At 40.3% G+C, this 16,529-nt stretch overlaps 1 protein-coding gene across 1 annotated transcript in view; it reads left to right on the plus strand.

Moving 5' to 3' along the window:
• Positions 1 to 12,379, plus strand: part of LOC134750792 (cytochrome P450 4C1-like) — a 44,714-nt gene extending 32,335 nt beyond the window's left edge. Inside the window, exons 3-11 of the mRNA XM_063686036.1 lie at positions 280 to 390; positions 1,099 to 1,311; positions 1,355 to 1,483; positions 1,629 to 1,825; positions 4,353 to 4,407; positions 5,181 to 5,370; positions 7,411 to 7,559; positions 11,490 to 11,669; positions 12,197 to 12,379. Coding sequence (XP_063542106.1) covers positions 280 to 390; positions 1,099 to 1,311; positions 1,355 to 1,483; positions 1,629 to 1,825; positions 4,353 to 4,407; positions 5,181 to 5,370; positions 7,411 to 7,559; positions 11,490 to 11,669; positions 12,197 to 12,351 — 1,379 coding nt within the window. The 3' untranslated portion in view covers positions 12,352 to 12,379. The remainder of the gene's footprint in view (positions 1 to 279; positions 391 to 1,098; positions 1,312 to 1,354; positions 1,484 to 1,628; positions 1,826 to 4,352; positions 4,408 to 5,180; positions 5,371 to 7,410; positions 7,560 to 11,489; positions 11,670 to 12,196) is intronic.
• Positions 12,380 to 16,529: the final 4,150 nt, after the last annotated feature.

The raw sequence follows: 16,529 nt of genomic DNA on the forward strand, positions 1-16,529 counted from the left end.
TTTGGGTACAAACGGGACCCTATTACTAAGACTCCGCTGTCCGTCTGTCCGTCTGTCACTAGGCTGTATCTCATCAGCCGTGATAACTAACCAGTTGAAATTTTCACAGATGATGTATTTCTGTTGCCGCTATAACAACAAATACTAAAAAGTACGGAACCCTCGGTGCGCGGGTCCGACTCGCACTTGGCCGGTTTTTTTTATATTTGCCGCCGTTTTCTACTGACAAGATTTGCTTGACCAACTATAACTGTTACATTAATATTTCTATATTTGTAGTTATCAACGACCCAGACGACGCCATGACAGCGCTGAACACGTGTTTAGAGAAGAGTTACTTTTACAAGATGGGCTCCAGTTGGGTCGGTAATGGCCTCATCACTGCCGATGGTAAGAATTATTACAACTTATAATTCGGCTCATTCCCCTAACAAATTTCAAAAGTTTAATCTCTGAAGAAAGCATGAAACTAGACATGCATATATTGTATTTACTTAGGTAGCTAAAATAGAAGGGTGAAGATCAGAGACTGAAGGCGGACTGGTAGTGAGTGGGCCCCTTTACGCCATACTGAAAGAGCAAAAACTGTGCCCTTATCACACCAAGACCAACATTTCAAGTTACCTCGGTATTAGGAGAGTTGAAACAGGTCAGATAGATGCAAAAAATAAATGTTTTAAATATGTAGTTCCAAGTTCAATATGGTGTTTCTGTTTTGGGTGGTAAATGGTTATGAAATTTACTATCAGATGATACAGACTTCGTAAATCTAGCTTCTAATACAACATAGTTGTGGCAGAAAAAGTAAAATTTGTGTCAACTCTCCTTGGTCTCCCCTTCCTACTTAGTATAAAAAATATTTTTGGCAATATTTACAGGTATATGTCGAACACATTAAGACTAGAAAAAATGGTTTAATTAAATATCGGATCGTGTATCCGATTTTACTGAAAGCTAGATTTATAATTTTAAGTCAGTGTCTGCTTTTTAAATGCTGATTGCTGTTAACCTATTCACAAAAAAATCCTGGTTCGGATTGTTATTATAATAAGGTCATTATAATAAGTTTAGATTTTTTTTAACCCATTTTGCTTTTAGTGCCCACATGGAAGCGAAACCGCAAACTACTGAACCCTACATTCAGTCAGCACGTACTTGACGGATTCCTGGGCATATTTAATCGGCAAGCGGCATTGCTGGCTCAAGATTTAGAAGCTGTAGCTGGCACAGGTCCTTTTGACCCTACAGAGTATCTGACTGAGAGGACCTTGGAGAGTGTGTGCCGTAAGTTATCATTGTTTTGCTCTTTATGTCTTTATCCCTCTTCATGCTAGCTGCTAAAACTGGTATTCAGACTACTATTTTGTGGCCATATTTAACCGGCAAGCGGTATTGCTGGCTCAAGATTTAGAAGCTGTAGCTGGCACAGGTCCTTTTGACCCTACAGAGTATCTGACTGAGAGGACCTTGGAGAGTGTGTGCCGTAAGTTATCATTGTTTTGCTCTTTGTCTTTATCCCTCTTCATGCTAGCTGCTAAAACTAGTATTCAGGCAACAATTTTGTGGCCATATTTAATCGGCAAGCGGCATTGCTGGCTCAAGTTTTAGAAGCTCTTGCATGTTTGCAGAGACGGCTATTGGCATATCACTGGACGACAGATCGGTCATCGACACCAAATACAAGAAAGCCGTGGAGACAGGGTTTGATTTGCTAGCGCAGAGGCTGGCTAGCTTCTGGCTTCATCCCGACATCATTTACCGCTTCACGGCGATGAAACAGAAGGAAAATGATGCCATGGCTACGCTTCACAACATGTCTAGAAGTGTAAGTAAAAAAATCGACAGCCAACTTCTTGATCACCTAAGCGGACTAAATAAGTTGTTACTCCAGTAAAAGTTCCCTAGCTTTTTGCATTTTTTTAAGTCATATAAAGGGGCATTCCTAAAGTGTCTGGTAGGTGACGCAGTGGTGACGCACTTCCGATAAAGCTAAGAAGCCGATAACGTTTGATAAGTCAGCTTTAAATTCAACGGTATATAGATTTCTGCTGCAGTTTTAAGGTAGCTGCCATATACCTACGTCACGTCCCCGACAAAGTGGTGGTAGTGATGGACCTTTTTGTTACCCGCTATCAACAGCAAGTTCTTAGTACTTCTAATGATTTTACGGAGTAAAAGTGTTATTTAACAAGTGCTATTTATATTAAGGCAACAAAAAATGTTCATTGACATGCTTCAAAATACGTGAAAGATGAAATTAAACTTGTTCTACTTAAGTGTTTTTAGGGTTCCGTACCTCAAAAGAAAAAAAAAACGGAACCCTTATATGATCACTTTGTTGTCCGTACGTCCATCCGTCTGTCTGTCCTATACCCCTTATCTCGGGAACGCGTAAAGGTATCGAGTTGAAATTTAAACCATATACTCAGATCTTATAGTCCCATGAAGTTGTAAAAAAATCAAACACTCTCAAGGGAATCAAAATTTATAGGGTACTTCCCGTTGACCTAGAACTTTAAAATTTTGCAAGTAATATCGTCTTACACTACAAATACAGGAAAAAATCAGAAAACTAGAAATTTGTAAAAAAAGGTAAATTTGTACGGAACCCACAGTGGGCGAGTCCGACTCGCATTAAGTTGGTTTTTTTTAAACAGTGTCTAGCCCGCGAATGCGTCATACTTACGAGTAGGTCACAACAACAGACCTATAAAGAAGATTTAGTAGGTAGTCAAAAACCGGTGCTAAATTATTATTTTTTCGTCGGTTGGTAATGTTGACTAATTCACCTCTAGTGACCTCTAGTTTGTTTACATCCGATTTTGAGAGCGGAAAAAGTTATTCATGATCCTAATATTATTGTTACATCAATATTATCATAATTGTAAAACAAGACAGTCAAACTTTAACTTTACGAAAAAAAAAATGTAGTTCAAATAAAGTGCGACATAAAATAGTAGAAATTGAATAAAGTGGAACTAAAAATTTCCATACTAAATTGTTGACATGTTAAGCATTTTACGTCAAAAATGTAATGTACAGTTACATAGGAAGTGGCGCGCTCAATAATTTTCTACACTTTCTTGTCGGACTATAGTAAAGTTATAATTTATGATTATTTATCGAACCTCCCTAAACTAATTATACGGTTTGACTCACGTATTGTATAACGTATTTCTGGGTTCGAATCCCGGTAAGGGCATTTATTTGTGTGATGAGAACAGATATTTGTTCCTGAGTCATAGGTGTTATCTATGTATTTAAGTATTTATATTATTATATATATCGTTGTCTGAGTACCCATAACACAAGCCTCCTTGGGCTTACCGTGGGACTAAGCCAATCTGTGTAAGAATGTCCTATAATATTTATTTATTTATTTAATATTTATTATTGTAGTCACTCGCGCGATATGTTTTCGGGAGTTTCGGAGCCCCTAGGTCTCAATTTTTAAGCATATTTTAGTACTAGCGACCCGCCCCGGCTTCGCACGGGTGCATTGCTGATGTATTATACATATAAACCTTCTTCTTGAATTATTCTATCGAACTCAGGCCCATCGGTTTCATACGCAAGGTCACTTTACCGACTAAGCCAGATCGGTCGCCGTAATATGTCAAAAAACGCCCACATTTTCACGAAGTGGCAAGGCAACCTTGATCGGGCAAAAAACGAATAGAGGCCAACGATCTTTCCGAAAGTCCATTGGATTTTTTGTAGATATATTTTTCCTTATTTTGCTTGATTTTTTGCATTGTAAAGTATCCTGTATAAAAAGCGAAACAAGACTCGCTTTCTTTTAGATCGTAGACGGAATAACGAGGGGTCATTAACACTACGTTTACATAGATTAGAAATTATTTTTCCATGACAAGATATCCCATGATTTTCTTAATTTAATGAACAATTTTCTTGACTTAAAATGTCATATATCATATTAAGTAACATAAGTCATATTCGGCGCCACCGCCAGAATAGTTTTCCGACCATATTTCTCAATGTCAAAAATCCAGACGGCTTTCTAAAATGCATTAAATTGTACTAACTACCTAATAAGCTTACGCAAATTACTAACTCACTTGCTTGATAATACTGAGCTCTATAAGCAAGGGAATAAGAGCGACGGTTGCATTCGAAATAATGCCACCAGGTCCAGGGGAACCAGGGGGGATGACGGACTAACCAGAGGACTACCGTCCAAAACCACCAACGAGTGCTGACTGCGCCTTAGGTGGGGTGCCGCAGGTTTGCTATCAGCATTCGACCGCGTGCACAATTGAGTTCCCCTGAATATCATTCCCAAAATATATTTTTTCTGAAAACTTTCGTGATATTCTTAATATTCATTTCAGGTTCTATACAAAAGAAGAAAGGAACGCCAAGAAGCAAGGCTAGCTAACACATCATGTAAGTCTGTTTTTGGTTTAATCTAAAATTATAACTGATACACATATGATACACCTCACCCACCCTAAAACATGCATAGATTTCAAATATTATATATAGTTTTTATATTATATATAAGGATTAGTGTTTATGCTGCTAATTGTTTTGTTCAGGTGCATGATTCCATTTTTGTTATTGAGCGCTTCAATCGCCAACAAACTGGTTACAGTTTGGCGATGCATAAATTTTGTTTGTAAGCATGTACCCTTTGTGTAAATAAATAAAATAAAATACCTTACAATAAGTTTGCACTTCTAATTATTACGAGTATGCACAACTTATTTTATTAAGAAATAAATAATGTTATAAAACTAATTAATTTACGTTCGAATTGGCCTCATGACTGGGTCATTTACCTATGCGGTTGGCCATTCAAAGTATGAGATTATCACGCACCCGACACACAACCGCGCACAACATAGAATAAACCTTATTAATACTCTCTTCCTTATGTTTTTTCCTTTACCAAATATCGATAGGTACATAACTTCCTAGAAACTTATCGTTACGACCAGGGGTTCGGCCGAGGACTAAACTCACGCGACCGGCGGCGCGTCTAGCGGCAAATCACGGCCATCATAAATTTGATCGAGCACAATATATGAATGTCCTTGATCTCTCACTCACTCGCGAGGATCCAGACGCAACCTTCAGTGTGAAAGTCGCACAACTTACAGGTAGGTGCCATTACCAATCTATTATTTCTAATCCGCAAAATGTATATTATCCCGCAGCTCGCCGCTTCATAGCCTTCCTAGACCTCCTTCTCGACCTGGCCGAAGACGGTTCCTTCACAGACGATCAGATTCAACAGGAGCTGGATACCCTCATCGCAGCCGGACATGATACGTCATCCAGAGCTCTCATCTCCACTCTAGTGCTCGTTGGGACACATTTGGATATCCAAGAGAAGATTTATGAAGAGTAAGTGGCTTATGTTATCTTATTATTTCGGTTGACCCTTGCGGATAAACTTCGACCCATCGAGATCTTTTGTGTAATCACACCCTCAAGAGCTACCTTGTGCCTACCCAAGAGCTTTTTCGACCATCTCCATTAGTCAGATAATAGAGCTCAAAGGAAACGCTTTGAATTCCTTCGTAACCTATCGCAGCAGAGACAGTCCGTTAATATCATAAAGTGATAAGGAAGCTCTAGACGACGATTCAAATAGCTCCAAGAGTAGATTTACCTAAGAGAAAGAAACCCTAAAAGTCTACATTAACAGAAGTATTAACTTTTTGATTAAACTCTCCGTTTCCGCTATTCAAAAGGTGTCTGGAAGATATCGATCTTTAGAGAGGAGACCATCTGTTCTCTGCCTTTATCTTTAATTAATTGTGTTTTTTCCTTAAGTTGTTTCTTTTACTAAGGTATGCCAATAAACTACCTTAGGTATGTTAAAATCCACGCTTACTCTTTTTTAACATTAAAATTTATACTGCGCTAATGTGACAAATAAAAATATCTGATTATGTTAATAAACCGTGATACGAATTTGTTATTTAACACTGGCAGGATAATTTTTTTGTAAACATTGCGAAACCTGACACGTGACATACCTACTGATAACTTGTCTACGGTTAAAACTTTAAAGCGCAATTCGACCTTGCCTCTCGACAGCTTTGTGACATGGTGGCCATATTTCGGAATCCATACTAAATAAAATATCTATGACTTCGATTTTGATAACACTTACTGAACCAATTACAAGCTACAGATTTTATCACTTTCATTTCGAACCAATACTCACATACAAAAATTTACAAAGATTTAACTTGACTATTGACGATAAGTTATCTTTTAAATGTTAAACCATGTTTTTATCTGGCTAATAAAAAGGCGATATTTTAGCCTCCAAAATCTTTTAATATGAGGGCAAATGAAATGTTATTTTTTAATTCTCAGCATATTTTTTATCCATTTAATTAAGGGGATTGATTTATACAAAAGTTTATGACCGCAAACTAGTTTTACCCCTATTTTTGTATCAAACCTTCTACATTATAGCAGTAAAATCACCCAATGTATGCTCTTCATTTTAACATTGGTCGTCATATCACGAATTACTATAAGTCGAATTTGCCTTTTCGTCTGCCATGAAAACCTGATTCACGCAGGTGACTCCATTAGGCAGGGTCAAGGCAATAGTGGATTCTACGTGACCACACTCAATCAAAAGTTATTAGAGTCAGATCAAGCTAACTCGGCACAGACTGTGCAAGTGTTATTTTAACCGTCATAATTTCATAGAAGTTCTTCATAGAACCAATACTGCAACAGCAATGCTTCCCAGGTAGCAGTGACGTCAGCGACGTCATAATGACGTAACTTTGTGACATCATTATGACGTCGCTGACGTCATAATGACGTATAAATGCTACCTGGGATAGTGTCGTCTGAATCCGACTGATGCAGGCCATGTCGCTGAATATCTTCTCAAAGGGTTGGGTAGATTTAAGGTAATGTAGAATTACTGAGAAGTAATGCTATCACTATGTATATGGAGTCTTGTAATGCCCTTGGTGCGGACGAGTACTGCAGGCGAAGATTCCCAGGTAGCATTTATACGTCATTATGACGTCGCTGACGTCACTGCTGATTGACTACTGCAGTCACATGAGAGCGCACGAGCGGGCGGGCCAGCTTAGTTCCCGCACCTAAGGAATATAATGCAGTCGCTGTAGTCGAAATCGGCTATGAGAAGAGAGAGAAAGAGTAGACGTTATCAGGACGTCAAATTAACTGGGTTGGAGCTTAAATGAAATGAAAATCTTTATTTCAGGCAACTAGTGGCCCATAGATAATTATCATAATATCTAAAAAAATATCTTAAGCCTACAAAACACATAATAGCTGCGATGCGTTACGCAACCCCGCAGTGTCAGGAAGCTGGTGACAAAACCGCCGGGACTTGAGACCCTTCAGCCAATACTTGGTGAAGGTATCCTCTGTTTGTTACAGAATAATGGCAGTCCTCGGCTCCAGTGCGGACTTGTGCAAGGAAGACATGGCGAAGTTGGTGTACACGGAGGCGGTCATTAAAGAGGTGCTGCGCATCAGCCCTGTGACTCCCATCATCGCGAGGGATATTGACAAGGAACTTAAACTTAGTAAGTTAATGGTGATATTTCAAATCCTTAAGCTGTATATCTTAGCTCTAGCTAGAGCGATCAGGTTATGAGGTGGATAATGTAATTTGGGGAATATCCATATCCTTTTCGCGGTCAGATTTTGAAGATGATAAAGATCAGTCATTTTAAAGCGCCCGCTAGATGGCGCGATTGCACGGAGCTGGTTAACGCAAAATAGTATGAGCAACGCTAACAGACGCGGACGCATGCGACGGATGTTATCTACAAAGGCACAGAATAAGTAATAGTATTATCATACAGTACAGCCAAGCACCGCCCCGCACCGACTCGAATTACCTCGCCCCGCGACAGCAGATTGACGGCCGTTTGCCGGCCGCTTAGTACTGTTTTTAAGCAACTTACACTACGACGCATGACGCGTGTACAGACGTGCCGTTCACACATAGAAACGCAAGTGATTTTTGATGTATAGCGTGTCCGCCCTGTGACAAGGGCACCCGCGTGCGTGCGCCCGCTCCGTGCACCCGCGCCAGCTAGCAGACGCCCTCGGACACAGTGGCGAGCGTCCAACTCAGAGCATGTGGTGCATGAAATGCCAAACTGTCATGTCGAGCTTCCAAGTATTTTGTAAAGCATGCACAAAGACGATTTTATGGGAGTCGGGGAGTATGATAATGCACCACTAGCAACATATAGCAGTGATAAAAAATTGTGTAATAAACATGTGTGTGAAAACATTGTGTAAAAATATGTACAGTATATTTATTAGAGTAGATTTTTTGAGGCAAAGTCATAGGCCATAGACATTACTAATCTTATTTAGTGATATAAACGTGTCTAACGCGATAAAACTTTATTATATTTACCTTAGCCGGCCACAGAGTTGAGTCATCCATGAGCATAGCTGATGCAGGGGAGTGTCACTGCGCAGTTTAGGTATATTTGGCCGGCGCACCGCCCGGGCAGGTGTATGGCAGTGGGCTGCCGCTCGGCTCGCACGATAGCCGTGTCACGTGGCGCTCGCGCAAAATTGAAAATACACAATGGCTTCGAAACCTAAATCGCGATCTAATCTGTATAAAAGATAATGTTCTGTTTATGGATGTCTGAATAAACGGAAGAACAAGGAAGCAGAAAAAACATTTTTTTTAAATTCCGAACCATACATATTGACCAACATATTTTCAAAGGAATAAGTACTTCTGTGGCATACCTACTTCCGTGAGAATCAGACATACTATCTCCGGCTAAAAATTTTATGTTTACAGAATCAACGTTTGTAATTCCTACAAATTTATCTTAAAAATAATAAATTAGTAGGTATAGGTACAAAAACTTGTCAAGTGACAACCCCGTGCCGACACTCGCAGCTCGGTCATAAAACTGCGGCGCGTACCTAAATCTGGCTTTTGTGAAGGAGTGAATTTTCTGTACGGTAGTACTATTATAAGTTATTCTGCGTTAAAACATAGATTGTAAACATTTGTTCAGCGACTTTAAAAAAAAACTTGTGCTTTGATTTTTAGTACACTATAAAGTTTATGAGGTAGTCAATGTTTGGACTCGTATTTTAAGCAGTTTAAAGATTTTGATGTTGATTTTGCCGAAGCGTTGCCCTGTTTCAGAATCGTTGTTTTAGGGTAAATCTGCCGAGGGCTGTTTCAGACACGGAGTTACTCTCTTGCAATATTGTTATATTCTATCTCAAATTATACCTGTCGCAGACCGTCTATTATGAATTTATGACGGCTGCGTTTGATGGAATGTCAAGTATTGAAATTGTCTATGCTTGAGTGTGTTTGGCTGCGATACAGTGGCTTTTATTTGAATGACCCGAACAGCTGCTTTAATAGATTGGTTCCTGGCTGATTCTGATGACAGCGCGAAAGGGGCTGGCATCCTGAGAGAAACCGTCAGTCAAATTTGAATTGGAAAGTGTCGCATTGACCTCACTACATTCCTATTATTTGTATTTTTTCAATTGTATCGTTTTTGCAATGGCATTCATCGAGTATCATTAATCTTCGTCATCATTCATCTATCCCTGACATCAGAAGTGGGATACCTTACCCTCCCAAAAATATCTACCACAACAATATGTCAGCAAGGAACCTGCTTGACATTGTGTCTATGCATAATATACATAAACATAAGCAAGAACCACTTGTGGTTCTGGAGCGTCTCCGAGACGACGAGATACCCTCCGCGCCCGCGCCCGTGGCGAACGGGCGGCGCGTCCGACCTAGGATCCGGGTGCCCTTGAGACGGCGGAAGGTCAAGGGCAAGGGCAACAAGGGAAACATGTGCCTGAGGTCGGGCAAGCGAAAGTCAACCGAGGCTGGCAAGGGGCCCATCAAGAAACGCAAGAAGCTGTCCTCGAAGTCCACGGACGATATACCGCTCGTGTACTACTGTAACAACAGGCCTGCCAAACCGCGTAACGGACTAACACACAACACAGATAAAAAAGTGAAACCGTCAGAGAAACGTGCGCCCACACCAAAGAAAACTATTGAAAAACCCACTTTAAGGGCAGCGTCGACAGCCTCAGATGATGGAAGCTTTACCTTTAAGGAGCCGCCAAGCCCGTCACGTCTTAGCTACAGGTTGAACAAGAAAGCAGCCGCTACAGCTCGTCAGCTAAAGACAGGGCTGCCGAATGACCCGCGCTGGTCCACTCTCCGCTCGGCGCGAGCGCCTTCCGAGACCAGAGGCATAGTGCGGCGCCTCCGTAACAAAGTCCTACTAGTTTCAGGTAAAAAGCCACCGAAACCTGCAGCCAGGAAAGCGGGCTCGGAAACAACCACAGATGACATGCTTCTATCGCCGCCGGGCCCGTCCGGTTTCAGAGTGCCACGACCGCCGCCCTCTGAAAGCAGCTATGTCCCATCAGAACAGGATTCTCTTGATTCGTACAGGCTTTCAATCCCTCCCCATTACAATTTCGATGAGTCTCTGGCGGGTCCGTCCGGTTTCAAATTACCGATCCCTACACCCACTAAAACCGATGAGTCTCAGGCGGGTCCGTCCGGTTTCAAGTCACCGATCTCTACACCCATTAAAACCGATGAGTCTCAGGCGGGTCCGTCCGGTTTCAAGTCACCGATCTCTACACCCATTAAAACCTATGAGTCTCAGGCGGGTCCGTCCGGTTTCAAATCACCGATCTCTACACCCACTAAAACCGGCGCAGCGGTGGTACCGTATTATCTTCGCGATTCACTAGAATCCATCGAACGATTTCTCGCTCTCAAAGAGGGTCTGGAGAACTCAAGCATATAAGCAGTTCAATCGACGTGGGAGGCCCCATGATATACGTGCCATCGCCTGTTCCCAGCGTCGTTCCCTCCACCGACGAAGTGGAAGACTGGTGTATACCCCCAGAACCCCCGGTTAAACCCCCGCAATCTCCCATCGAGTCCGAGTTCAGCCGGGACATGATCGTGCTTCTTACACCACCTCCACCACCAGAGCCCACAGCGACCCCACCAGAGCCCACAGCGACCCCACAGGTCCTTCTAGAAAGGACAATAATTGTACTTGAAGATATTAGGATTGTAGATAAACGTAAAGGAAAGGGAGTGGGGAAGAAAACTGTAAAGAAACAGACCAAGGGAAGGAAACCGAAAGCCGCTCCAGTCAAAGAGAAGAAAACTTTACCGAAGCGAGCGGCTAAGGCTGCCCCTCCACAAGAAGGGGTGGCACCCGACAAAATACTTCTAAGGAAGCGGATGCGGAAGCGAATTACTTGTAATTGCGTAGTGGTGGAAATCCTGCTTTACAATCGATAGTTATTCTGTGGCTGATGTAAATTAGCTTAAACGTCGGATAAGGTAAACATAATGAATTTATATCGCGGTAAAACCCCTTTTATATTACTTAATATGTGAACAAACGCGAGTTTTAAGTGTTATATTACTAAACCTTGTTATTTATGTATTCTTCCAGAGAACTATACTCTGCCAGCGGGTAGCGGTTGTATCGTATCCTTCTGGGGCATCCATCGCCTGCCGATCTGGGGCCCGGACCGCATGGAATTCAATCCAGATCGCTGGCTGGACCCCTCCAAGCTGCCTCAGAACCCTGGCTGCTATGGTGCTTTTAGCCTTGGTAGGCGGAACTGCATTGGTGAGTTTTAGGCCTTTACTGACAGTACTGACACCTTAGGAACATGATCCCAACTAGAATAAAGTATGGTTGATTCTCCATAGTGTGATACCATCTTACGTAACTGTCGTGTTGCCACTTTAAAGTATCAAAAAAATTAAAAAAGAGACCTATGCTACTGTCAGTCATGCAAAAATATTATTTCTGCATTACAAATGTCATTTAACTATTTACTTACACTAATTAAGTTTCAGGGTATGAAGTTGTTTTTTTTTTTTTTTTTGTACGTATTAATTTAATAAAATATTAACGGTTTATCGGGCTTCACACACATTATTTTGTACTTTTGACTTAAAAGAACGGTATGCTTGAGACATGAGACGTGGTAAAAAGCTGGAAATTTTTGTGGAGGCAACACTTTGCAACACAACAGTAACTAGTTACTAACTGTTGCTCTCAAAAGTTAAGCGGGGTGTGGATGCACCTTAACACAATTTCCGAGCCAATATTTCGACAAATTACTTATAGGCTTACGAATTTATTTTCAGGAAAAAACTACGCATTGATGTCGGTGAAGACGAACCTTGTGCACTTGGTACGAAAGTTCCGCATTACGGCCGACTACAGCAAAGTGAAGCGAAAGTACGATTTACTGCTCAAGTACGTGGAGGGACATCACATCGCTTTACAACTTAGGAATTGATCTATCACGCACCACGAAAAAACAGGCCTACGCTTACTCAATGCTAACTTACATAGTTTTAAAATAAATAATACATCAGTTTTATTTCATTTCTCATTATACATAAAATATATTTACAGTATTACTACTAAACTAAATCAAAATTCTAAATACAATTACAATGTCAATTATTAAATTAAATGAATAAATTACAAAAAAAAAAACAGTCAACATAAAAGCACAATAACAACTAATCAAATAACCCACCCCGGGTCATTCCAGGCGCAAAAGTTCCCAACACGCTCGCTTTCAAATTAGTATTACCTAAATAATGATGTATTTACTAACGATGTATAAAAATGTTATGTTAGTAATATTAATACGTGAGAATATTTCAAGTACTTAAGAGTCCCCGGCAAGCTCGGCCGAATTTCACCTTCGCATACAAACGGAGTTTCGTTCTCATTGGATTGTAATGAAACGTTGCACATACAATGACATGAGGTATATATATGTCTGTATTTAGTTTATATAGCTCTAGTATATACAACAAACGAAATAGAGCAAAAACAATTTTTGTACGACAAACTTAAATTCGCTGTATTTTTTTTACTATTGTATTTGAACCCACATAAACTAATTACAGACCTAGATATACCTTATCCTATTGTAAGTACAAAGTTTCGGAGCAATCTAGCTAGTCGTTTTAAAATGAGAGCGTAACTACGTTTGTATGGAGAACCGAGCTTGCCGGGGGCTCTTAATTAAGTTTTCATAAGAATAGTTAAGAGGTTAGGAGGTTGAGGAGGGGGGAGGCTTTTCCTATTTTTTAAGTTTACAAATTTTGGGTGATTACTACTCAGTTTTGTGGCATCTCAAAAAAAGGTTGAATGTGTAAAAGCTTTACAATACTATTAACGACCTACTCAAGTATTTCTGATCGTAGTAATATTTACCGAAAACATATGTGTTGGAGAAAAAGCAAATAGTAGGTACATTTTTAAATACCTACCCGTTAACGTTACCATAAACCGATAGTTATACCGCAATATTCACTTAAATAAAAATTTTTACTCAAATAAAAATGGATTGATACGAATTGGGATAATCGTTTTTCTTGATATTAAATAAACTGGGAGATATCTAATTTAATATAACCTGTACTAGCGTCGTTTTCTTTTCGTTGCTCATTTCTGTTTTTTATAATTTTACATTTTTGATCAATAAATGTTACTTCTTTTATGTAAGCTCATATTTTATAAGACTAAAATGTTTCATAGAGCAATTAATTAAAACATAAAGCAATACAATTGTTACATACAGCGTTAAATTTTTGGCTCCTTTCCTTTGAAGGTTGATATTGGACTGTAGTCTTAGTTTAAACCTCGGTTGTGCTGCATAGAGCCGAAAAAATCATTCTTGGAAAAAAAGGCAAAAAGAACTAAAAACTCACATACACCGACAAGAGATTAAAACTAGTGCCTGTGCCGATGTTTGGAATAAGGTTGCCGAGCGGAGGTTCCAGTGGCAAAATGCCGGGACAATGCTGTGAAGATCCGGGTATTATAGTCATCAAATGACGTAGGACTCGTGACAGATGATGAGATGACGGGTGACAGAGAGGTATGGAAGAAAAAGACATGCTGCGCCGACCCCAAGTGAATGGGACAAGGGCAAGCGAATGATGATGAAATGACGTAGGATTCGTAGGAGTAATTAATTGGAATTTCAAATATGCAACTGACAGCTCGGCGGTCACGGATTGCATGCATGTCATATTGACGTCCATTAACACAACCACTGCTTGCGAGGATCGACAGACTCCATGCAAAATATGTACTTAGAGTTAAATAAAGAAAAGTCTGCAACGATTTTGTTAGCATACGCAGTACAAGTGTTATTTTAAACGTCAAACTTCTATGAAATTATGACGTATAAATGACACTAGCACTGCGTGTGCTATCAAAATCGTTGCAGACTTCTCTTGGTCTAACTTTACACTAATTGCCGCAGCAAAGGTGATGATAAGACAACACTGAATTTTATGAAGCGTAAAAAAATTCTTCTACTTTTTCCTAATTAGAACACGATATCGAATTTTAGGCCCAATGAATGGCAAGCATGGTCGGGGTGGGGCACGTATGAGATTTAGATATGGCGATCCTTAGCAATGATGGAACGAGAAAGAGCTCCCGCATAACTGCATCCCTTCTCTTGGTCCCATATGTGTACTCGGCATATAAAATAGCAATTATATACGAAAACTAGAGACGGAATAACAAAGCCCCGCAAAATTAGCAATCCCGCAACGTATTTCAATCGCAACTGAAGTCGTGTCCCCAATCCGGCGCGCCGTGCCGTGACGACAGACAGGTCAGGAGGCGTATCTAGATGTTTGCAATATTATACCGATTACGTACTTTATTGAGTGGGTTTGGCGCAATATCACAGAATTATAGTTAGATTTTTTTATCTATACACATATCATAAACCCTCTATGATGCGTTTAAAAATCACAAATTACTGCCAGCATGAAGATAAACTGTTTTGTTATAACAAAAATCTTGTCTGTGAAAATGTTAATATTGCATAATAATGACATGAAAAATATAATGATAACGTCAAAAACAAAAGAATTTGATTTGACGTCATTTCTAGTATCAGTCAAGATGACGTTAGTTGGGTGTGTATGAGATTAACCTTTTCGCCGCCATTGACTTGATATAAAGTCAGTACCTCACGACACGACACTCAGGTTTTCTCTGCCCTATGTGGGTTGGTGCGAGTTTGTAGCATGTTAATATCATATTTTTGTAATCTAAATACGCCTCAAAGTCTATCGCAATATCGAATTATTTGCCGTGAAAATAATGACAATGGAAACGAAAAACTGCAACGCGGAAATTACTTGTATTTTTATTAGTTAATTGTGTAATATATCTTTGTTCAGCTCAGCTGTGACTATTATTTTAATGTCGTAGTTCTATGGCCAGATATATGTATGGAATCACTCAAACAAAGCCAAATAACCTTGGTATTCATACTTAATTACGTTTTGAATTTGTGGACCACACTTAACAGCATTTATACGTCATTATGACGTCAGCGACGTCATTATGACGCCATAATTGCGTAATTATTACGTCATTATGTCGTCGCTAACGTCACTGCAACCTGCAGTAGGTTTTTACGGTGCCTGTCTAATTAAAATTAAGGTCAAAAAACTCCAACTATCTCCATATACCAAATTCCACCTATTTTAGTTAAGCGGTTTGGTTCGGTTTGATTTAGAGGTAGCAAACAGACAGTTACCAACGCATTTATAATATTAGTAGGGATATAATAATAATAAATATCCCCATGATGAGAATCTCGTGAAAGCCAAGAAGGACAAGTCCAGTAAGTACCTAGACTTGGCTCACGAGATAACCGCCATGTAAGATGCTGATTCGACGATCATTGTCCCGATAGTCGTTTCAGCGAACGGTCTCATAGCGAAGAGTCTCGACCAACACCTTGAGAGACTCGCTAGGTGGGTGGATCAAGGGTCAGATGCAGAAGGCGGTGATCTTGGACACGGCGCGGATAGTCCGCCGGTTCCTCTCTCTGCAGCCCTGACCACCGGCAGCTTAGGCCTGGCCCCGCTGCTGGCGGCACACTAGGTTAGGTTTTTTATAATAAGTTTATAATTATTTTATATTGTTTTTGTACGTGTTTTTGTATTTTATTTTTACATCCATATTATAAAATAGGTAACCTATCTTAAGTTTAAGGATAATTAAAGGAAAAAACAATATTATTTACGCATCTCACCCCCCGGGCTGGGGAAGCCCATTGGGGGGGGGGGGGGAGGGTGGTATGTGGGACTCGCTCCTCCCAAGGCTCCCTCTGCTTGCTAGTCAGAGGGAGAGAAGGAGAATACCCACTAACATCCCCTGCGGCGTTTCCGTCACCTGCCGTTGACGGGAGGCGCCATGTGATCGCTAGCATTCTAACCACGACGCCTCCCCGACGATATACATACCTACTTATATATATATAATTATAATATCTCCAAATGTTTCTTAGATTTCAATCCTAACATTTCCACACGCGCAATAAGAGAGAAAAATGAACAGCAAACATTCAAACCTTTTTATCAAAATACGTCCCAAGCGACATCAAGCCCGAAATAAGTTACAGCAGCGGAGCGTCCGTCA

This window comes from Cydia strobilella, chromosome 20 (genome assembly GCF_947568885.1).
Source record: "Cydia strobilella chromosome 20, ilCydStro3.1, whole genome shotgun sequence".
Classification (NCBI taxonomy): Eukaryota; Metazoa; Arthropoda; class Insecta; order Lepidoptera; family Tortricidae; genus Cydia; species Cydia strobilella.